General features: G+C 35.7%; 1 protein-coding gene across 1 annotated transcript in view; it reads left to right on the top strand.

Annotated features, from left to right (window-relative positions):
* The first annotated feature begins 6,787 nt into the window (after positions 1–6,787).
* Positions 6,788–24,665, top strand: part of LOC149157766 (T-complex protein 1 subunit zeta 1) — a 156,098-nt gene continuing 138,220 nt past the window's right edge. Inside the window, exons 1-3 of the mRNA XM_089435995.1 lie at positions 6,788–7,179; positions 8,334–8,397; positions 10,851–10,986. Of these exons, the coding sequence (XP_089292121.1) occupies positions 7,046–7,179; positions 8,334–8,397; positions 10,851–10,986 (334 nt within the window). The 5' untranslated portion in view covers positions 6,788–7,045. The remainder of the gene's footprint in view (positions 7,180–8,333; positions 8,398–10,850; positions 10,987–24,665) is intronic.

Raw genomic sequence — 24,665 nt, 5'->3', positions numbered from 1 at the left:
GCTTTTCTTCCATTTCTTCTTACTGATATCTAGAAGGGTATTCCCCTCTATCTTGGTCTCTTGGAGCAAGAGGATGTCTGAGGGTTCTATTTTGAGTAGGTCCTTGACTGCTCCTGCTTTCGAGGGATTCCCCAGTCCTCTACAGTTCCAAGAGACGAGACGCATTATTTACCAGAGGTGGGTTGAGAGCCTCCCTTAGAGGGCCTATTCCTGGAGTTTCTCCCAATAGACATCTCTATTGTGGGCTGACTTCCTTGTGTTTTAAGCCTTTCCGCTTCCTCTTCTCTTATCTCTTTGCGAGATTTCCTGCCAACTTTTCTTGTGGGCTGCTCGAAGGTTTCATCCTCCGATGAACCAGAACTGTCCGCTAGTTTTTTCCTAGTGATTTCTGAATAAGAAGGATTAGAAGGGCTCCCTTGAGGAGCTTCCTGATATGCCATTTCACCGTCTTCTTTGTTGGGGATTTGGGGATCTATCTGTTCCAGATCTTCAGTATCTACTGTAACTGGGATGCTCTGATTGCTTTCTTTGGATTTTTGGTTCTTTTCTTGAGGGGGGTTGGAGCTGCTTGGTGCCTCTTTCTGAATGCTTTTCCCACTGCCTTTTTTGTGATTAGTAGTTTTTTGGATTCGGGTCCATTGTTCCCCATTTTGTTGTTCTGGTTGTTCATCCGCCTTCTTCTTACAGTGTTTGGCAAAATGCCCGTAGCCATGGCAGTGTCTGCACTTAAAGGGAAGTTGTTCATAATCCAGCTCTTGTACATGCGTCCATCCTGCGACTGTAAGATTGATGGCTTCCGGCAGGCCCTCCTCTAGATCTACTTCAACGCAGATGCGAGCGCATGAGTATTGATCTTTCCTTACAGCTTGGTCTATGTATTTGCCTAGTCCATTGCCAATAATCTGGAGAGACTTTTGATTCCAACAATGGAGAGGGAGGTGGGGGAGTCGCACCCACACCGGAACAGCAGATGGAACATCCTGGGCTGGATCAAAGTCTGGCGACCATTTGTTGAGGTATAATCCTTGAGGACCCATGAAATAGGGTCCATTTCTGAAGATTAGGCTTTTATCCTCTGCACTTTCGAAAACGAAGATGAAGAAACCTTTGCCTACGAAATAACTTTTTATACCTTCTTTGATTAAGGGTTTCCAGTTCCTTTGAGTCCAGTCCTCCACCGATTTGGGAGAGGGCCAGAGGCCCGTGAACTGGCCTATAAGTCCTCTCTCAGCTAGATTCAGTGTTGCCTTGCACGTTTCTTCTTCCGGGAGTGCTACCGAAGGAATGGATTCCATCTTTTTTACAAATTTCTGTTGTATGGCTGATGGCGGGTGCTTATTTCCAGCTGCTATCATTGCTTTGAGGTTGTAACCTCCAGGGGAGAGGCGGGGGCGGATTCATGTTATTCAGGTCCTCAGAAGGAGGCATGGCTGAGCACAACAGCGCAGGGGCCTGTGCTAGCCCTTATCCAAGGTGCTTATCACTTCAGCGAATTCAGTCGACAGATGGGAGCGATCCAGGGGTGTCGAGGAGGATGATCGAGCCCAGCAGCAGAAGGTTGCTAGGCGGGGAGGCCGCAGGGGCAGCTCGAAGATGGGGGCGGCTAGGTTAAGCCTAAGCAGGCTCGCAGCGCATTCTTCTAAGGATGGCGATAAGAATGAATTAATTTACACTTTAAATTTATTTTAATTTTAACTAAATCTTTAGTTAACTTAATCTCAATCAATATACTCTAAAAATTTAAAAAACTTTATAAATTAATAAATAATAATTAATAATTAACAAAGATATAATAATAGTTTACAAGCATCCAGACTTAGAACATCATTAACAATATATTTTAATAATTATTAATTAGAAAATTATACATTTTCATAATTCTCAATTTGATTCTAACATAATTAAAGATTAAAAATTTATTCAATTTAATCATTATTTAAATTAATAAGAAATAATTAGTGATGCATATAAGATTAAGTTAGTTTATAATCATTATTAAATATTAAGTTTTAATTATTATTTATTATTTTTAATCATGCAACATAACACTATTGTCAATACTAAAATTTAATCATTAAAATATTGAAATTAACAAAAATTAATTAATTATGCAGAAAATAATTAGTTAGTTTATAATCATTAATAATATTAGGTTATAATATTTAGTTTTAATCATTCAATCAATAACTAAAAATATAATAGTCAATTTTTTTAATAATCATTAATAAAATTAATAATTAAAACTAAATCTGAATCATATCCTTATCAAACTTGTTGGCTCCATTCATTCCCATCCCAACCCTCTCCTTTATTTATTACCTTATTAAGTTCTGACTTATTCACTCATGTGACCCTGATGATGAACCACAGAGGTTGGTTTGAAACGTCGATTCCAAAAAACATGAATGTGATAACTCATGAAGATATCACCACACAAACTATAGATAGCAGAAGCCTCAAATCTATAAGTTCCTTGATATGTTAAGTGGATTACATTCGATTATGCTTGTTGCACTTGTATGCTTTGTTGTGTCTTTGATCCCTTGTGCAGGTATTCAAACACTGTGAGCAGTAGGGCTGAGCCTGAGGAGCAAGCGATCAAGATCTTCAACAAAGGAGCGCACTATAGCATCAGAACGAGGTATGTCTCCTTCCTCTTCTCTTGTTTCAATTGTAATTTAGGAAAGTGTCTTGTAGATTGTCACGTTGGTTGCTAGTCCCACTCATTGGGCTAGATGGGTCATCTCTATCCACAAAGAGGATTTACTTAGACAACAACACATAAAACCCATGACACAAGAAAACAACAACCATCTCGCCGCCGATCCCTGTCACAATATGGCAATTTAATGAAAAATACAGGAGAGATCCCGAAATACCAACCCCGAATCTGTAGTGCGTTCGAAATCAGAATAAAAAGACCAAAAGTGGTGGGGCATAAATAAGTTGAGAATGACAGAGTTAATAGATCTCAAGAAAACCACCCACAACTCCTCATACATGCCACCCCAAATTGAATTTGAAATGCCAGGAAAATATAAATGAGTAGATTTCGGTGATACCCTACCGGAAACCGTTAGCCACCCCAGTGAGGTAGGTTGCAGGAAGTGTAAGGAAAAAAACCAGAGGCGGAGCAGGGCATGGCCAAGTGAGAATTAGCCCACACATCAGTAACAACAACAACATCCAAGACACATCCACCATCTACTGCAGCATCTAAAGCCTATATTCTTGCAAAGTCTGGTGATGATGAAGGAGTCGATCCACTTCCGCCAGAGGGTGGAGTAGTTAGTGGTGTCAAAACAAGAGCCATGGTTGCGTTGCGAAGAGGGACATGTAAACTTAAGGATGTTAACCCATAGTTGCATGTGGCCTTCGTCTAAGGTGGCTAAGTTTATCACAAATGATACAATATAGAATGTAAATCACAATGAGAAATATGACAATAATATGCAGAATCTCATACGTGAGGATGTAAAGCATGTCCAAGATCAGTAAGAAAAGACCATACTGAATGAAAACAATGACCAACCCACCCATAGGGGGGAGCGTCATCATTGAGGCCCCAAGTGTAGGTCAATAATAAGATGTGGAGTGTAAGCGGACAAGCAAAAGATAAACATATGACAAATAGGCATGAGAAGACAAGTGACAAATAGGAAATTGACAGGTCCAGTAGTTGTTACAGAATAATGCACCACCCACATAACTCAATGAAAACCAACCCGACCAGTGGCACCTTGACACTTCGAGTACATGCATATACAAAATCAGTAATGTGAGAGCAAACTAGTCAATAACAGATTTACCTCATGCCCGCCACTGGTACCAAAACTACAAGCTATACAACAAAGTACTCGATTCCATAGCCAAAGCTTGCCATTCAAGTTGGTTGGAAATACCTTTCCTTCTGAAAATTGATTCACAGTGTAATTTGTTATGACAGCTACAAGTTTCACCGTGAGCCAGAGGAGCCATAAAATCCTGCATTCGATAAAGAGATGGTCCAACCCACCAGCTCGTAAGCTTTCTTCAGTAGACTGTTCTTGTGCTTCAACCCACTTTCTTCATCATACAGTTCCTGCGTAAAATCCTTAATTATGTATTTTTCAGGATTTGATTATATAATAGGAACCTATCATGGAGGAACTTATTAGAATTGGAATAATCTAAAATCCTTTCGAAAATTGGTGGGTGGGGAGCCACATGGCACGAATATATTTTGTTAAATTTATGAAAAGTAATGAACTATTTTGCTAAAAAAAAATTTCTTATATATAAATGAATTTTATAAATAATAATGATAAACTTATCATGGAGAAACTTATTAGAATTTGAATATTCTCAAATCCCTAGGAAATTGGTGGGTCGGGAGCCACGAATCCAATTTTTTTAATTTATTAAAAGTCAATGCAACTTAACAAACTTGTAATACACTTCAGCGGTTGATAAATGCATAAGTTTACATACATAAATAAGTGCATATGTATACATGCTTATGCAGAAAGAAGAATACATATATTCATTTACATATATGAGTTATACAACACATAATATTTGAACACGAATCAACATACAAAGATATACACTTTGAGTTAAAAGTGAAATAGAAAAAGAAAGAAAGAAAGAAAGAATAAATCAACCCCAAATTCATAAATGCAATAGTTGGATATTTCTTGGTTTCAATATTGTGCTAACGAAGATCAAGGCACCTGTGTTCTCACAGTGGGTCACTTCGAGGTCCACATAAGCCAGTTATGAATTCTTATCAATAATTATTAAGTGGATAGTGAGGGTTTAACCTCCATGAAATATTTATAGAATTTTCAGTGTAGTATACACAAATAAATGATTTGAGATTTATCTCCAATGTAGTTATGTTTTTTTGTCCTTTTAATTAAATTAATTGATTAAAAGAATGTTATATGAACAAGTGACATATGAAATGAGTTATGGTTTTTTGGGCATGTAGTATTGATAAGTCATGGTAATGATACATGATATTATAACAATTATAACAACTTATTTACAAATTTAAATTCTCCACCATAAAGTACGGATAAATATATTCAATAATAATAATAATAATTTAATTTTAATATTATGGTTAATTTGATATTAAATTGATATGTGAGCTTTTTTCATTTAAAGTTATATGTATTTTAATCCTCTTTGAATTTGAATTTATAACATTTTACCAAAGAAATTTATTTTTGCTAGACAATATTTCAATTTAAATTTAAAATTGGAATTAATGGCTCCAAATTAATTTAAAATTTTAAAAAATGAGATAGCTAAAATTCTAAAACAAACCCCTTTTTTTATCATGGAATGAAGATGCTCTTTATTTAATCTCATTATCAACACACACTCACTTCAATGATTTCCTCTCTACAATTACATTTTTTGTGCGCCAATGCCCACAAGGACCTATGGTAATGTTTCTCCTCATTACCTTGCATGTTATAGTTTGGATATAATATGTATATAAGATTTTGACATAGTAGTATGATTGGAAAAAACTGATTTAGCCAGGTGGTTCGAGCAACATCTGTCAGGCATCGACACAAGTGTGGGACTATTGCAAGCCTCAACACATTTCCTCCCCTCCATCCTCCATCCTTTAGGTTGTTATCTTTTCGTTGCTACAATTTTTTTGCAATAACATCATAGACATGTTCAATTCTTTCGGTGTATCTTTGTACCTTTAGGGCCAATTGTTAGTTTTATTTTCATAGATATTATTTCAACTAAATAAACTAAAACCACACAATTCGTATATGTAAATAAGCAGTAACATGCCACCACGTAGCTCTTGTATGTAATATAATTTTAGAAATATAAAAGTCAAATTAATAACTATTACAATTTAATTTAATTTAATTACGTCACTGACAAATGACATCTCTGACCCGAACTCACTGGTGGTAATTAAATAAGACTTCATGGAACTATATTAATGGTTGACGGTAATGAATGAATGAAATTTTAACATTCACAAGACTAGAAATAGTCTATGAGACCACCTGTTTTTCGCTTTTTGCAATTCAATATTTTTTATTATTCAAATTAATGATCCGCTGACCCAACCTTTTAACATGGGACCACCAACTTCCTTATTTTTCCCCTTTTGCAATTCATTCCTTTTATTATTCAAATTAATGATGAGTTGACCCAACCTTCTAATAGTCCCCTCACTCAAAAGACAATGCCAAGGAACCAATGTTAACATACTGAGGAACCAATGTCTCTGAAAGCATCACATTCCAAAATGAAATGTTTTTCCGATTCTGCTACCCTAGAAGTGCAAAAAGTACACCCTGTTCTTCCCAAACTTTTTTAGGTGTTTTCCATCAACCTGTTTCGCATCGTAGTTGATGCAAGTTAGTTCTTAGTGGAAGTGTCTACCGAGGCGGAGGAATTGCTAAGACGACCAAAAGTGGCCGAAATCTGGACAAAAAATTTCAAAAAATCTTGCACCAATAGTGTTTGAATCATGTTTTTGATGGTGGAAATAGATTCAGCACCATCAAAAACCTCTAGAAAATCCAAAACCTTGAATTTTGACAACTGTAACCTAGATTTACAAAAATCCCTACTGAATTTTATAAAAATCTTGCCAAAATTTCCATAATTTATAAGGCAATAAAAACACTTAATTGAAAATAAAAATATTTAACATCCATGAAATAGTGACTCCAATATACTCCTTTTATTAGAAATCACAAATAAAGTTAAATACCTAACACTGAAACATACTATATAACTAGACGTGCAGCCAATCCAATAACACGTTTCAGTGAAATAGTCGGTTGGGGGCTAGGTTGATGCTCTTTCTTCCTTTAACCATTGCGGAGGGAGGCATCCATTCTGAGGAGGGCACATTTTCTAAGCACCTGCGTTGAAAACTTTTGAAAAGACGTCTTAGAACAAACCCTCAAAATTTTCCGCGAATTTCCTCACTGGATTGGGCGAGAATTTCCTCACTGGATTGGGCCGAACGCAGTGACCTAGGGTTCAACTCCATATCAAACAAAAACTAACAATGGCGCTGCGTGTGTTAAACCCCAATGCCGAGGTTCTGAACAAATCAGCAGCATTATATATGAATATCAATGCCGCCAAGGGCTTACAAGACGTTCTCAAGACAAATCTTGGACCCAAGGGCACTATCAAAATGTATTTATATGCATTTCTCATCTCTGTCTTTGTTTCTGTTCTCACTTCTAATCTAAGCAGTTAATGCATTTGGCCGCCCTTAATATCAATGGTTTCAATGGAGCTTTTTGTTTATCCATTTTTCTTTTAAATTTAGTGCGGTGTCTTTTTAGCCTGTCAATGGCGGAGAGAAGAGCTGCTGGTTAAGCTAAATGTAATTCCATAAGTGGGGTGGGGTGTGGTGGGGTGATGGAGTAGTACATTTTGATGCATCTTTTAAAAAATTAGCACATTAAACGGTTTGAAAGTTTTGGTCTGTTGCGAGGGTAGTGTCTCAGTCTTTGTAATTTTTAAATTCTTTTTCCGGAAAGAGAAGTCTCCATCTGGCCTCTTAGTCTTTCAGTCCAAGGAAGCTGGTACCTTGCTAACGCCCCTTGGATTCCCCCTTTTCCGCTGTCCGCGTATTAAGCATTCAGAGTGGGGAAGTTGGTACTTTGTCAGCCTCAAGCATCCTGTGGATTTTCCCCTCTTCGTGCCTCAACAGGTCGAACCAACTGAACCATCCCTCGTGCTTTTAGGTTTTAGATACATTTTCCTTTTTTCAAAAATCAAATCTTTTTCTGCTCACGGTGTAATTGTCATTTGGACTGGATTATAGCGCCTTCGCATTTATACTACAAATTATGGCTTCATCTTATTCTTTCATGTTATGCATTCAAGACCTTCATGGAAGAAAAATTCTTCCAACATTTTTTATTTTTTATGTTTTGTACATTGATTCACTAGGGCTTATTCTCTCTGCTCGCATTTTATGGTTATAGGTTCAATCTTATCCACATTAATATCATTTATTGTCCCAATCACTGGCTGAAGTGAAGTTACATGGGACTTGCGGTTATTTCTTGATACTATCAAACATATTACATCCACTAAGACTGTTGTTGTTAGATAAGCCAAATCTACGTATAGGCTTCCAAATTGTCCTAAGCAATTTCTTCGAACATCGATTATCTCCCAGTTTAGGCTTTTGTCCATCAAATGAACCGGAAATACTGTTCATTTGTACCATATTTTATGGTATATTCATTGTAGTTTTGATCTTGCTAATGCAATTATAATTTGGTCTTCTGTGAAGGTTTTATAAGTAGGAAATGCTGATTTGTGCATTTTGATAGGCTTGTTGGAGGCTCTGGAGACATTAAGCTCACTAAAGATGGGAACACCCTTTTGAAAGAAATGGCAAGTTTTACACCTACTAATGAGGTTTTATTGAATAGCATTTCATTTTAATAAGATACTTGGTAGATTATTTAACTTCTGATATTTGTTAATTCAACCTCACAGGCCATGCACATGAAAGAAGGTGAACTAGTTTCTTCTAGTTGTTATATTAGCCACTTGTTTAATTCAATTCTTTATGATGCGCCTTGTAATGTACATTGTGCATTTGGTTCGCCTGTGGCCATGACTCCGTGGATTGCGAATAAGAAGCAGTTTGAATATTAAAACAAGTAATAGCCTTGAAGTTTGGCTGTAGGAAATATACAGTTTTCTGAAGGGAGTTCTGCATTTTCTATATGAGTACATTGTAAGGCAAAATAAAATTGATTGGATTTTTTGTTTAATTACATAATGTGTATGATGGTGCTGTGCTTTTAAGATGCTGTTCAATGTAGTTCAAGGCAGAATAAAATGGTATTAGATTTTATGCTTAATTCTCTATTGTATATATAATATGATGGTGCTGTTAACATGCTTTTTATTACAGTTCAGTCAATGCTTATAGAGGATTCCAAACTAGGTAGAGCTTTTGTTTATAAAAATTGACTATTAACTATATCCTGACTTTCTTTAGTGTGTTTCACAAACTTTAAAGGCTGTAGAAATTTAGGGTACGTACATTCTTAAAGAGGGAGGGATGGTGGGCAGAGAAAACAGAACTTATATTTCATTAACAATGTTCCAGTTATGCATCTCTTACACACCTTAAATCACCATGAGTGACATATTTACAGCACCCGTAGTTGGGTTTGTGGATAGGACCCATAGGTGGTTAACGCCTGACTACAACATCTAACATTACATTGGTCATGTATTTAATAGATAATGTAAACATTGTGAAGTATGTACTATGAACAATCTGGCTGCTGGCCCTCTTCCTAGTTTTTGCATTTACAAGTTTTTTTTTAAATTTTAGTTAAGTATGTTACATAACTTTTTTTCTCTCCAATGGATTAAATAGATTGATTATTTTTGGTTGAATTTACTATTTAGTTCCAGTTAACTGAGCTTTTTTTTAGAAGTAGACATTATCTAATGTCTTAAAGCTTTGCAATGCATTGTGCATAGGAGTAAGATTTCTGACCATGAATCTCCAGATCTATATCAATTTGAAAGTGAATTGGCTTCGAATGTTGGGAAATAGGTTGAAGTAAAAACATTCGAACAAATACTATATAGTGAATTGGTAGGCTTGCGATGCTTAGGCTGGAAATGAGCTAAATTGTTAAGGCAATAGGTATGCAGGTATGCAAAATTGCAAATTGTTGAAGAAAAATCTTGGTATTGTTGAAACACTCTTTGCATTTTTTTTGCGACAATCTATTGTCTAAATCGATCTCATCACAGTAAAATGCATTTTTTGTGTGTTCAATCTGTATAGGAAAAATGGCTATGAAGGTCAATGTACCATTTTAGGGAAGCTTTCTACATGTAAGTCCATGTCAAAATTTGCTATTTTAGATCGATCCACAGAGAGTTGTTTCACAGAGATTTTCAATAATTATCCAGCTGCTATGGATATAGAAAAGGTCAATGATGGGCAATGTCTGAGCATGAATTGGTTTTTTATTTAACAAATACTCAATAGCCAAATAAGTCCATGTCAAAATTTGCTATTTGAGATTGATCCACAGAGAGTTGTTTGACAGAGATTTTCAATAATTATCCAGCTGCTATGGATATAGAAAAGATCAATGATGGGTAATGTCTGAGCATGAAATGGTTTTTTATTGAACAAATACTCAATAGCCAATTGGCAGTCTGGCAATGCCTAGGTTAAAATTGAGCTAAATTGTTAATGCCATAGGTATGCAAAATTGCAGATCGTTGAGGTAAAACTTTGGTATTCATGAAACAGTCTTTGCATTTGTTTTGAAACAATCCCTTGTCTGAATCTCTCTAATTGGGAAGGAAAATGCATTATTTGTGTTCATTCTGAATAAGAAAAGGCTACGAAGGTGAAGGTATTGTTTGGGGATGCGTTCTATGCACAAGGCTATAGCAAAGTTTGCTTTTTGAGATTAATCTACAGATGGTTATGTTGCAGATTTTCAATAATTATCCAACAGCTGTGGATATAGAACAGTTCACTGTGGGCAATTCTTAATAGTGAAATGAATTTTGATATATGCATTGTGTTTGTAGTCAAGTGATCAATGGGCCATGAATAGAAGAAACATGTTAGAACTGTACTTGCTCTTTAATTTTGGGTTGTGATTCAGTATAACCTAAGAATCAAATGTAATGAAACCATATGCTTGATTATATGCTATTTTATTTAGTTTTTAGTCACATTTTTCCAAACTTGTGTGTTTCTACACTGGAGAACAGTGATCTGTGATGGAGTTCTTTTTGTTGTATAATTATACTTGGATGCATTTGTATTGATTATTGATTTACTGTTATTACAGCAAATTCAAAATCCTACAGCTATCATGATAGCAAGGACAGCTGTCGCTCAGGATGATATAAGTGGAGATGGCACAACCTCTACTGTTCTTTTCATTGGGGAGCTCATGAAACAATCAGAGCGTTACATAAGTGAAGGTCAGCTGTTTTATTTACACTTGTCGTTATAATTGCAAACAAATGTCCTAACTTTGTGGTCTCAGTTGGCTTTTTTCTTCATTTACCTGTTTGTAAAGTTGCTTTCTGTGAAACAATAAATGCTATACCCATTATAAACATTGACTTTTGTAAAATGGGGTTCATGCCATTATCAACTATTTTTGTCTAGTAGCTTATGGAATCTAGAAAACAAATAGCTTATATAAGTACAAAATTTTCGTGTTGGTATAATAAGAAAATAAAAAAAGGTCAGTGGGTTAGCTTAATTGGTTTGTACAGATTGTTTCAAGATGGTTTCATCACAAACTCTCTGGTTCCAGTCCAGCTGGAAAAATTGGTCACTTTAAAAACGATAGTTGGTATTATCATCAAACTAAAAGTTATGTGTCAATGGATTAACTGACATAAAGTAGTTGTTGGACATTGAGAATGACTTCGGTTATGGAGATTTGGTGTCAGTTGTTGACGAGGCTACTTATGTAGTGAATGGAAAATAAAGTCCTTTTTTGCAAATGCTAGATGGCCCAATTAGTTATATGAAAAATGTATGGTATGTTCAGGTGTTAAACAGAATTTGTTCTCTGCTAGGAAAATTACTCAGCAATTTTTGTAACCTTTGATAATGAGAGTGTGAAGTCTCAGTTGACTAACAATGAAAAAGGGCTTTATGTTTGAAATTATCAACAAACAAATGGTCTAAAATTAGGCTTGAGCAACGGATCTTTTTCCTAAGATTTCTGTTGTCTAAAAATAAGTTATTTAAGAGCATTTGAGGATATTGCAGTTGTGGAAGTTATTTGGAGATAGATTGAACTTGGTCAAAAGCTAAGCATACCGAATAATGGTGACTATTGTGGAAGGAGTTGAGATATATGGGATCACTGTGGTAGTTATTTCTTTTAAGTAACTATTTATTTTTCTTCTCTGTTGTTATTTAAAGATTGAAACAATTAAGAAGCATAATATAGAATGCTTTCAACCTTAGTCCCTTGGTCTGTTGTGTTAGAGTTAGACAACCACGAAGTCTGAATTTTTTTTGCAGTGCTAAATCATGTAATAAAATTCACATCAGGTTTGAGAAACTATATCATTCAAAATGTACATAATTTAAAAATATTTATGATAAAATCCCTTGTGCCGGTGAAACAAATATGATAAAAAATGAAAACCTCATGCCAACATTAAACATATTTCAGAATGCTTTCAACCTTAGTCCCTTGGTTTGTTGTGTTAGAGTTAGACAACCACGAAGTCTGAATTTTTTTTGCAGTGCTAAATCATGTAATAAAATTCACATCAGGTTTGAGAAACTATATCATTCAAAATGTACATAATTTAAAAATATTTATGATAAAATCCCTTGTGCTGGTGAAACAAATATGATAAAAAATGAAAACCTCATGCCAACATTAAACATATATTTCAAAAAGCTGATTTCTTGTTAAACTTTATGGGTATAGGTTTTGTTTTACAAGTTAAGGTTTCTCATGCTTGCACTTTGCTGAATGTGATGATAATCTTTCAAAATTCAACTATTGAGGGTTTGTAGTTAAGAGCTACAAATGAACTACATGGGTTTTAGGAAGTACGTAGAGAATTAGATTCATAACAGCTTAAATATTGGATCATTGTATGATGAAGTTAGATCTACATGCAATGGGTAAAAAAGTGGGATTTTTTTGGTTGTCTCATTTTTTGGGATAGGATAATGCCATACAAACAATGTGGGTTCAACCCTTATCGAGTGTCGAGTATTTGTGTGTGAGGGAAGGTGTTTGATATCCAATAGTTGGTTTCCCTCTGTCATCAAAAGGACTTAATAGGTGTTTGACAAGCCAAATTTGATTATGTGGATGTTAATAGGATACTTTATCTTTTTATTGTTGATTATCTTGTTGGAAATAACTTTATGAAGAACCCATTTGCACTATATGCAAAACATTTACTCTCTAAAATTATATGACCATACTCTTGAGCAATTAATAGCATCAAGCATGTCGTCCTGATTGAATTTCCATTGGGAAAATAATAGTTGATCAAACATCTTGATTATGCAAAAAGAGGGAATGAGGTACATACTTGTAGGAACGAGAATGGAACAAGAATGGAGCCACATGATATTGTTGGTATGTTAGTAGTAGATTGCATAATTGTTAAGGAAAATATTGATGAAGTGTTGCAACACATGTTGAATATTCTGCACTATTGGAGTGAACTATGGTCGAAAGTAGTCAGGTGGTGATCAAATTTCTTTGAAGAGTTTTTCTTTTAAAAGCAGTTGGTTTTCTGCATGCATTATATCTGCTACATTGAATGATCGTTTGGGGAGAACTCATCTTGCCAAAAATGTACAAAAACTTATGGGATGCAAGTAGTCTTATTTTCTTTTCTTTTTTTAATTGAAACTTAACAATGAATTGGTGTGTTCTATGCATCGATTTAATCCAGCATTACTCTTTGTTGTTGGAAAGATGACGAAGATCTTATGCTGGTTGTAGTTGATGATATTTTTGAAATAGATGGGGTGAGAGTTCAAACATGCCTTTGTGTTATTTGATTCATGGGTGTAAGGAAAACTTAATTTTATTTGGAAACATAATTGAAAATACAAAGCGTTTTGCTACATGACAATGACATAACTTTTGGGGTTAGATTGTAATGCTTCTCTATGTTTCAGACCAAAGTATTTAGAATTGGAATTTATATTGCATGCAAGGGTGCAGATAACAAAATTCCATTCATATATAAGCTTTGGGATACATGCTGTTAGTGTCAATATTTGCATCCTGCCATCAGTGATCAAAAGTTCTCTTTTCATTGCATATTAGGGTCACATTCAGAAATTTTGTCATTCCACTAGGTTGCATTCCAAAATTCACTCACTGATGGCAGTCCTAAAATAAAAAAATCATCAATCTCCCTCAAAATTGATTACTTGTTGGTACACTTCCATACCTTGCTGAGTAGCCATTATCCATAAAGTTAATGACATCATGCCATCACATCAGTCATGTCATCAAAGGTCAATCCAGTTAAGGTTTTCATTAGGTCATTAGGGTTTTCATGGTTCAATAAAATTCCACTCAAAATGATCAGTAACCTCTCTTCACGATGTAAAGATGATTTGTAAAGAGAAATGCTTATTTCATCATGTAATTTTGAGTTCAAATGTAATATTTTTAATTTTAATTTTGTAATTTTATGTCATTCAAATGTAATAAGTACAAGGTTCCCAAGCTGTTAACTTAGTGTTCCAAAGATGCCAGACCATCAAAAGATCAATTTATCAAAGGAAATAGTCAAGTGAAAGAGTAAAGTTTCAAAAGGTTAAGTGAATGCCAAAGGGAGTTGTCTTTTCCCAAGGGTGCCTAAATCATCATTTTACACAAGCACTAAACCCTAATTTCCTCTTCCACTCAGCTAGGGTTGGCAATGGAATCAGAGAGATCTGAGTAGAGGAGGCATAAGGGAGGTCATATAAGCAAATATGAGGTCATTTCAGCTCATAAACATCATGTCTCCATCATTTTTCAAGAAGTCATTCCAAGGGACAAATCATTTGCCACACATAAGGCCAGTTTTGCTTCAAAGTATGTTTTTGACCAAACAGAGATGAATTTTACAAAAGTGAGAGAGGTTTTTGTCCATCATAGGCCAAGGAACAAAAACCTCCTTTATTTTTTACACAGGTGTTATGGTTTTGGAGAAATGTAAAACATACAGGTGCTACAAGAGGTTTTCTGCACTTCTGGAGCGACCTTGGGAAAATCAAATTTTCTCCTAGCTGGAGTGTCCAAATGACTTTCTTGATAAGTCAAATGACAACTAGACCAGAATAGCTTTCCAATGAGCTATGATGAGCTCAATTTGGAGTTGAGGAAGACCTCCAAAAGTTTCTTGCAAGAGCACACTTCATTTTTGCACTTTTTTACCAGTCTTGGGAGAATTGATTTTTGAGGGGCTATGCTTGATAGGTCCATTCTGTAGCCAAGGGAGAGATCTTTCCAACAAGCTATCTTGAGCCCAATTTGGACATCGAGAAGGCACTCAAAACTTGGCTGCAACAGAGATGGCGCGCTTGGCACAAAAATGGCGCGTTTGACAAATGTCTGATATTTTTCAATTTCACTGCATTTTTGACTTTTATCTTGGGAAATGATGATTTCACTTATGTAATTGATGAAGTAAATGTAATTAACATGTTTTTATTGTTGCCTAGGGTAAATACATTAGGTAAATGGACTCAATGAGGTGTAATGAATCAATTTCCAAAAAGTGAGGGATGAGTCAGTTTGACCTCCCTATAATCTAGCTTTCAGTTCAGATTTTGGTGGAACTGCTCCTTAGTTGATGGATTCGACCCCTGAGGATGGGAGAAGTTGTTTGATGGCTATATCTATCATTTCGTGACTCATTTCATAGGGGGGACTCAGTTGGATGCTGTTGTATTGATCAGAGACACTAGTGTAATCAGTATTGGCATAAATTTAATGAATGAGTTGCATCTATTTTGATGGAATACCTGTGGTATGGCATTTTGACATAGTTTCTTCTTATGTTGCATATGTTTGAATGTTTTGTGCTCTCATTTTTCATTTCACTTCTATGATATGTTGATTTTCAAGTTGATGAGCAGAATACACCTTACATGCTCTGTTTTGGGGAAATCTTCATAATTTGTCCATTTTCTTTAGTATAGAAAGAATGCATTTTTGTCTTGCTCTTTTTAGCACCTCACCAGTCTGATCCATCTCACTCAAGAACCTCAAAGTGTTTGAGTGCCTACCTACCTTGCTCCATCAGATGTCTGCAATCATACCCTTATTTGCCCTGACCTAGTCTCTTTGACCTAATCCTAATCCAACAATCCAATTTCAAACAATCAAACCCTTTTGCATATCATAACTAGCCTAAAATCCTAATTCATCTACCCCTCTTCGCTATGATTTTGTGGAGAGAGACCTCTCCAGCTTGGTAGGGCTAGATACCAAGTCAAAAGGTTGGTCTGTGGTTATTACCTCAGTTGGACTCTTCCTTAGCCTTGGAGATCCAGAGGAGTGATAACACATGCAATAATTTTTTTGAGAGAAAACACATAAATGTCAAGTCTCTAAATGGCCCCACAGTTCAAAAATCATTATACTATAATCGATTCCATATCATCAAGATTGTGAACAATGGCCTTTGATAAATCCTCTAGATCATTTTCATTGTTTGTTACATGCGTAGCCTCCTCAACCCCTTTACTTGACGACCCAAAAGATATTAGACTAACACCAATGTCATCCACTTGTGGTGGTGGAAGTGACTACAAGTCAATCCAGCGAAAGGAGAACAAGTTTGTAGTGAGTGATAGAATTTATCTTTGACTTGATGTTGCTAGTTTGTATACATTTTTGCGGTTGATAGTGAACTATGGTCCAAAGTAGTCAGGTGGTGATCAAATTTTTCTGATGAGTTTTTCTTTTAAAAGCGATTGGTTTTCTCCATGCATTATATTTGCCACATCAAATGATCGTCTAGGGAGAACTCATGTTGCCAAAAATGTACTGCAAAAACTTATGGGATATAAGTAGTCTTGATTTTATTTATTTATTTATTCAAATTGAAACTTGCTAATGAAGTGGTGTGTGCTTTGTATCGATTTAATTCAACTTTTCTCTTTGCTGTTGGAAAGATGACGAAGATCTTATGTTGGTTGTTATTGATGATATTTTTGAAGTAGATGGGGTTAGAGTTCAAACATATCTTTGTGTACTTTAATTCTTGGGTGTAAGGAAAACATAATTTTGTTTGGAACGTAATTGAAAATGCAAATTGTTTTACCACATGACAATGTCATAACTTTTTGGGGTTAAATTGTAATGCTTCTCTATGTTTCAGACCAAATATTTAGAATTGGAATTTATATTGCATGCAAGGGTGCAAATAATAAGATTACATTCATATATAAGCTTTGGGGTACATACAATTAAAATTTTGAGAGAAAACACATAAGCGTCGAGTCTTTAAATGACCCCACAATTCAAAAATCATTACACTATAATTGATTCCATATCATCAAGATTGCTAACAATAGTTTCTTTTATAAATGCTTTAGATCATCCTCATGGTTTGTTGCATGGGTAGCCTCCTCATCCCCTTGACTCCATGCCCCAAAAGGTATTGGAGTAACACCAATGTCATCCACTTGTGGCGGTGAAAGCAACTCTAGGTCAATCCAGCGAAAGGATAACAAGTTTGTAGTGGAATGATAGAATCCATCTTTGACTTTATGTTGCTAGTTTGTATATTTATTTGAGGTTGATAGTGTGCATCAGAAGCCCATTAAGTGGTTGTGAATTGACCAGTTGTACTCATTCTATCTTGATTCATTTTGCTAACGACAAAATTTGTCCATACCATTGGTATAATATGAAAATTGACTAGTTTTGGTAACATTGTTTCAACAAGTTTCATTACATTGTGTTGATTCTCTTTGTTTCAAATGAGATATTCAACACACTCTAACTATGTTCCCTTTATAAAATAGATTAATATCAATAGATGACATGTGAGGTATGATTGTGATTCATCTATCAACTCTTGTAGCTTTCCCCACAAAAGTATGTAAAGGCCTAAACAAAGTGATTGCAACTAATTTTGACATTGAGCCAAAACTAAAGAAGAAAATTGTTAAAATTGGCAACTAGGGCCAAACTCCACACGGGTCATCTTATTTATGACAACTGATATTTTTCTTGGATTCCTCTCTCTGAGAGGTGTAGGATTTATCTAAATATCATCCATTTTGACATGTACAAATGAAGTTATGAATTTATTTTGATTATGGTCAAATTGTCAAGGTCAGTCAACAAACTTATGTAGGCTCAGAAGCCCAACAGTCATGTCTATTCATCCTCAACATTGCATATAAATAAAAGGTGCCTTAACTTCATTTGCACACACTCATCTTCATACTTCTCTCTCTCTCTCCTCATTGATTGGGTATGGATTTTTGGGCCTCTCTCTCCGCACGTCCGAAATTTCACGAGGCCGAAATTTGTGAAATTTCTGGAGGCCAAAATTTCAGGGGACCGAATTTCTAGACAGTTTGACCAAGCGTTGATTTGCATGCGTTGACCTCCTTTGACTGCGTTTTTGTGAGGGCTCTTTGTTTTGGCAGATCGCATTTATGGGCACAAAAATTGAGGTGCAACGTTGACTGTTGACTAGTGTTGACTGCATCTAGCGTTGACCACAGGTGGGATGTTTGACCAAACTTTGATTGGGCTGAATTTGACTGTTTTGAGGGTTGTTTTATCTTGCTGTTTTGAGGCCGAAGTTGACTGAAGTTGACCGATTTGCCGAGGGTCAAATCTGCTCTGTTGATAAACGTTGACTTTTCTGGTTAGGGCTCTTTTGCTGCTGTTATAAATTATCAGATTTGTAAATTGTACTATCTCTCTCTGCTGAAGTATTGAAGACTAAAAGAAGATTTGATCAAGGGTTTCTCTACATTGGGGTTTGTCCTTGGCTGGTGCCACATCTTGTGTCCTCTTGTCTTGGCTTGTCTTCTACTGTTTATGTTTATGTTCTATTTGCATTTTACTATCATGTTGATGTGATTGCTAATCTGAATATTGATACTGGGTTAATAAATAAATTGAAGTAAAATTCCTCCAAAGCATAAAGCATACCATTGTTGCCTAAAATTAACAAAAATGATGTTTTATTTGTTGGCAGAAACCATTGTTACTGTTCACTAGTTACATGGAACAACAAACTAGTATATACTACTACATAGTGATGCTGAATGCTAACATTTTGATGCCAGGTGTGGATGTTGTATAGTCAACTCATTTGATTGAAAATGGAAGCAAATTATCTTTAAAGCCGGGGGGGATTTGTACATGATTAAAAATAACTTATAAAAAGTTGCCTAACTAATCAACCAATAACAAGAACCATGCAATTTAAGAAAAATTCTCACGTGTTAGCTGGTAATTAGGGGATGGATGATATATTAAATTACCCTAATGCTTGAGGTGCCTTTATATTATGATATTAGACATTCACTTATTGTCAATGTTTTTTGACATGGTACTATTTTACATTTACCTATGTTGGAAATTGTAACTAGGTTCGGTCTTCATAATTGATTAAAGAAGACATTTATTTTGTAAAAAGAAATTGATTTTGCATATGTCCTATTTTGGACACATGAAAGAAAAGAAAAAATTGAATTTTATAATTGATATCTTGTCTTCCAACTTGCCAAATTGGCCCTTCTGGGAGACAAGTAGACTCAACCACATGAGGCGCCTTTTTGGACACGAAAACTACTATATATTGGCAAGCTTGCACCCTCATTTGGTTAGCAATTTGTGGATCTTCTGTAGCATGGATATCTGTGGAAATAAGGATTTTGGGTGCTTTTCTCTGTGCTTCTCTATGAAACTCGGATAACCCTCACCTGTAATATTTCGGGCTCTCTGTGAAGATATTTGGGCTCTTCGCGAGTCTCTGTGGTGTGGACCTATGATGAACTTCGAGCCTTTTTGTGGTGCATCTTTGTTGACAGTATGTAAGCTGTGAAGGATTTGATGGACAAACCTATTGACAAATCTATGGACAAAATTATGAAGGCAAGTGTTGTTTAGTGGAGGGTTGACTTGGCAGTGGAAGAAGCTAGTCACTGAAGCATATGTATTTGACTTGGATTTCTCTAGATTCTGTAAAGAAAGGATTGATAGGTTTTTCCCCATTTGCCTTGGCTTGGAGCCTAATTTCTTGTGTCTCTTGTTCCTTGTGTTCAAATATCTATAATGTCTTTATCTATTTATAATTGCTTGATGAAGAAGATTAACAAACTAATAAGAAAAATCAAAATAATGCTCACAAGTGATTATCAGATTAAAAAAATTCATATTTTCACTGGAATTCTAACATGGTATCAGAGCGAGGGCAAGGATTGGAGCACTGTGGAAGAAGCCCTAATAAAATGCTAAGGATTGAAGAAGACTTGGAAAGCATTAAAGGCAAATCAAGGTCACATCATAATCCATTGAACATTATTTAAAAGTTCGTGCATAATTTATAGAAGTTCGATGGTCTTGATAAGGAAAATAGTCAAAATTTCTGAAGTAATATGGTCCGAATTCTGAAGCAAAAGAACTCTTGTCTAAAAGGATGACCGCACTTCACCTTAATTTATGACTATGTCTCGTATGGCTCAACAAATCTTTGATTGGGATTTGCTTTCACATTATTGTGGTTTGTTCTATACAATTATGTGGCCCAATCTATATTCTTTACAATCCACATTTCAATGGTTTGTTACATTACAAAGAGGAGATTCACATCTGCTATCCCAGTGATGGACAAACATACAATGGTTCAGAGCTTCTAAATGTGATACTGAAGCTCACCTGTGGTGGCATTGCTATACATATTGGATAAGACCTGTGCTTGGAACAAACTTCTAGACCTGTGGTGGCTCGCTACAGAGATTGGATTGTATTATTGCAGTATGGCTTGTATTCTGTAGCTTTAGCTCCGACTGATGGCAAGTACATATGTTGACAAGAGATAGGGTTGTGATAAGTTGCTATGGCAAAAATGACAGTATGTCTCTTGACAAAGGTTCAAAGTTTGAAGGGACAATGATTCTCGAAAGTAAGGATCCAGGCTCTACCTGAATTCATGAATATTGAAGATTGCAAATAGTAATCCGAATGATAGATACTCCAGCTCACCTCACAATAGTTGAAGGACAATCCTGTAATCTTTGAAGGATCGGCTTGCTATACAATCCATTTGAACCAAGAAAAAGAATGTTGCTAGTAGCATGTAAGAACTTTTGTGGTTCGTTAAAAGTCTGGGATGTCTCAAGTGCATGCAGGAAGATGATCTACACCTGCTGTAGAAAAAGCACTATAAGTATGAATTAACAAGGTATGTATTTTGCCTTTTTATTGAGCCGAGAGGCTCATTCCACAACCCAGTATGGTGGTGATGTGTAAGTATGTCCGTCCATCCGTGCTCAACTTTTGTGAACTGAAAATAAGTTACTCTCTAAATAGAGAAGTAATGTCGGCTATAATAAAAAACAAAGACTAATATGCTATATATGTTTAGTTAGTTGCCATATGTCATAATATAATTTCATGTAAATAAATTAGAAGTTAAATATCTATATTAACTAATTTATGTGGATACCAATTTATTTACACTGTATTTTGTACTCTAAAAGAAGTTTTCATTGAAGAAATTTGATCCCCACTCGGCTCATGTTAGATTCAGAGTTAGATGGATCTAGGCTACTTGTGTAAAATCTTGACATGATTATGTGTTAAGGTTTCCTTATATGGTCTTGATTATTTTTGCTAGAGAGCTGTTAAAGCATGAGGGTCTGTAAGGATACATTGATTAGATAATAGTATCCTCTTTTATTATCAAAACATAAGTGAAGCTCCATAGAAGGCACATGGTTAACAATTATTGGAATTTGTGACTAACAATTGCATTCTTGTAGATCATGCATTTGTGATAGATTGGTAGGATTTGGGAAGTTGTATATTGACCCTTGCTTAAATATGATTGAGGAAACCCTAACCCCAAGTCTGATCATTATGGTTGAAAGAAAAACCCTAGCTCTTGGGAATGGAAGATGAAAAATTGATCGTGTAGCTCAAATTTAAGAGGGCAATAATTTTTATTGAGAATGAAGTTGACAAAATGGATGCATGAAGTAAGGGCTAATCATTTTCAAAAGATAAGTATTCTGGGCCTTTCCTCCTTGATTGATGGTTTTGGTAAGTCTCTTGTTTATATGCTCTTTGTCTCTTTCATGTCGGTGATATTGCTAGGGTTTAGCAGCTAAAGGCTAACATGGAAGAGTGTTGTATATTCAAAAGATTTTCTAGCTTTATAAAAGACCTAAGCATTGATGGAATTGGTAGTTTGATGATTGCATTTGGCATGCCCTAAGGTCTATCAATTTGGAAGGGCAAAGGAACAACCAGTGGGTTGCCTATATAAGCCTTAAGGACTATGATTTGATATGTTAACATATTGTTGTGAGGGCTATCTTAAGTGTGCACTAACATACAATACTAGAGATGACAAATCAGAGTTGAGTAGGCTGGTCATTAAGCCCTAAATTTGTAGATTGTGTGAGGGATGGTTTGATGTCCTTGTTCAATGAAGTCTGCGATAAGTGGGCCATTAATGTGCCCTAGGAAGAGCATTATGGAGTAGTGAAATTGTTGACAAGATGGGCGGATTTGAAAGCCGAAAGTAGAGTGACAAGAACAATTGATTTGTCATAGAGTTAGGGCAATTTCAGTTAGCGTTTTAAAAATCGGAATTGGTGACTGGACCGATCCACCTATCAAACCGAGTTTCTAACTAGAACCTGTCAAACCGGGACTGGTTAGATCTCAATGAACCGATCTTTAAAAAAATACATGAAATACTTAGTTTTTAATGAAAAAACCTATATTTATGATTTCAAACCAATAGAGTATGCAAAGATTGCTAATCCATATACCAGGGAAAGGTGAATATATCAATCAGCAACATAATACATAATCAATGAGGCTCTAAATGGCCTCTAGAGTCCAAAAACAATGTTATATGCTATGGGGTCACTGGCCTACTACAAGCCTACATATCAGTGATCAGCATGATCACTCCTCATCATGATCAAACTCATCATCGCTACTAGACAAGGGATCGTCAACATGAGCTACATAAATAATCTGGCCGAGTGTTTGAGGAATCCTAAAACTCCTGCAAACTTAGCAGCAGTGGTAGTAGTAGCAACAAAAATAGACATCAAAACTACAAATCACTAATCAACACGATCACTCATGAAACTCATCATTGATTCAACGCTACTAAAAATGGGATCATCAACAAGAGATACATAAACATCATCTCACTCAAAGTCTTTAGACTTGTATTGCTCAAGCTTATAATATGATAGAAATTGAAGTTTAACATGCCCAAATAGTGATTTTGATTTGAGTGAAGGGTTCATCTCCTCAACCTTATAATGTGGTAGAAAAAGCTTAGCATCCCTAACAAAACTCAAAGGGTACATTATTGTTAAGGCCATGGTAGAGGAGTTCAACAATCAATAACACCAACATCACCAAAGTTCAAAAATCAATGCCACCAACATCAAGGTCCTTAAAGGGCTTCATTCTCTTGATCAAACGCCAATCTCATACCCTCACGCATGATAGAATCAAATGGAAACATTGCAAACCCCCAAACCATGAAATCCTGAAAACCAATAAGTATGTTGAATTTTGAGTGAACTCTAAAATTCTAGTTTCTCCATATGAAATCCAATGAGGTCGAAACCACTCTCAAACATCCTTAAGCCATTTCATGGTAATGTTAAAAATTTAAGTAAAAGGATGAAAATGAAAAATAAAGAAAGTGTCACTTTTACTTGAAGAATTTAACATTACCATTTGGCATTGATTGCTAGGGTTGATATGTGTGAGGCAAATGAGAGTAGAGGCATGCTTTTCTTAGGCAGGTTGTTTTTGGAGGGAAACAACTCCAAATTAACCTCAGAACAATATTGAAACTCAGAAAATTGCATTATGTGGGGTCTGTCGCTGGTCGGTTTATGAAGGAACCAATTGGTTTATGGCAAAATCGGCTAGTTCCTTCATAAACCGGTTGGTTTGGGCCGGTTTTTGTGTTTTTTTGGCGAAATAGGCCCATAAATTGGGTTTTTTGTTTGGTTTGACCTGGTTGCCCAAGGAATCGGTCGATTTGACCGATTTTCGGTTCAAGCCGGCTGGTTTTTAAAACTATGGTTTCAGCGACATAATGCATAATCAATGAGGCTCTAAATGGCCTCTAGAGTACAAAAACAATGTTATATGCTATGGGGTCACTGACCTACTACAAGTCTACATATCAATGATCAGCATGATCACTCCTCATCTTGATCAAACTCATCATCTCTACTAGGCAAGGGATCGTCAACATGAGCTACATAAATAATCTAGCTGAGTGTTTGAGGAATCCTAAAACTCCTGCAAACTTAGCAGCAGTGGTAGTAGTAGCAACAAAAATAGACATCAAAACTACAAATCACTAATCAACATGATCACTCATGAAACTCATCATTGATTCAACGCTACTAAAAATGGGATCATCAGCAAGAGATGCATAAACATCATCTCGCTCAAAGTCTTCAGACTTGTATTGCTCAAGCTTATAATATGATAGAAATTGAAGTTTGACATGCCTAACTAGTGATTTTGGTTTGAGTGAGGGTTCATCTCCTCAACCTTATAATGTGGTAGAAAAAGCTTAGCATCCCTAACAAAACTCAAAGGGTACATTATTGTTAAGGCCATGGTAGAGGAGTTCAACAATCAATAACACCAACATCACCAAAGTTCAAAAATCAATGCCACCAACATCAAGGTCCTTAAAGGGCTTCATGCTCTTGATCAAACGCCAATCTCATACCCTCATACATGATAGAATCAAATCGAAACAAATCCTGAAAACCAATAAGTCTGCTGAATTTTGAGTGAACTCTAAAATTCTAGTTTCTCCATATGAAATCCAATGAGGTTGAAACCACTCTCAAACATCCTTGAGCCATTTCATGGCAATGTTAAAAATTTAGGTAAATGGAT

Source organism: Pinus tabuliformis, chromosome 5_2, assembly GCF_031772625.1.
Source record: "Pinus tabuliformis cultivar Carrire ecotype Pingquan chromosome 5_2, CPIR1, whole genome shotgun sequence".
NCBI lineage: Eukaryota > Viridiplantae > Streptophyta > Pinopsida > Pinales > Pinaceae > Pinus > Pinus tabuliformis.
Note: the sequence above shows the minus strand (reverse complement) of the source record. Positions and strands in the feature narration are given on the sequence as shown.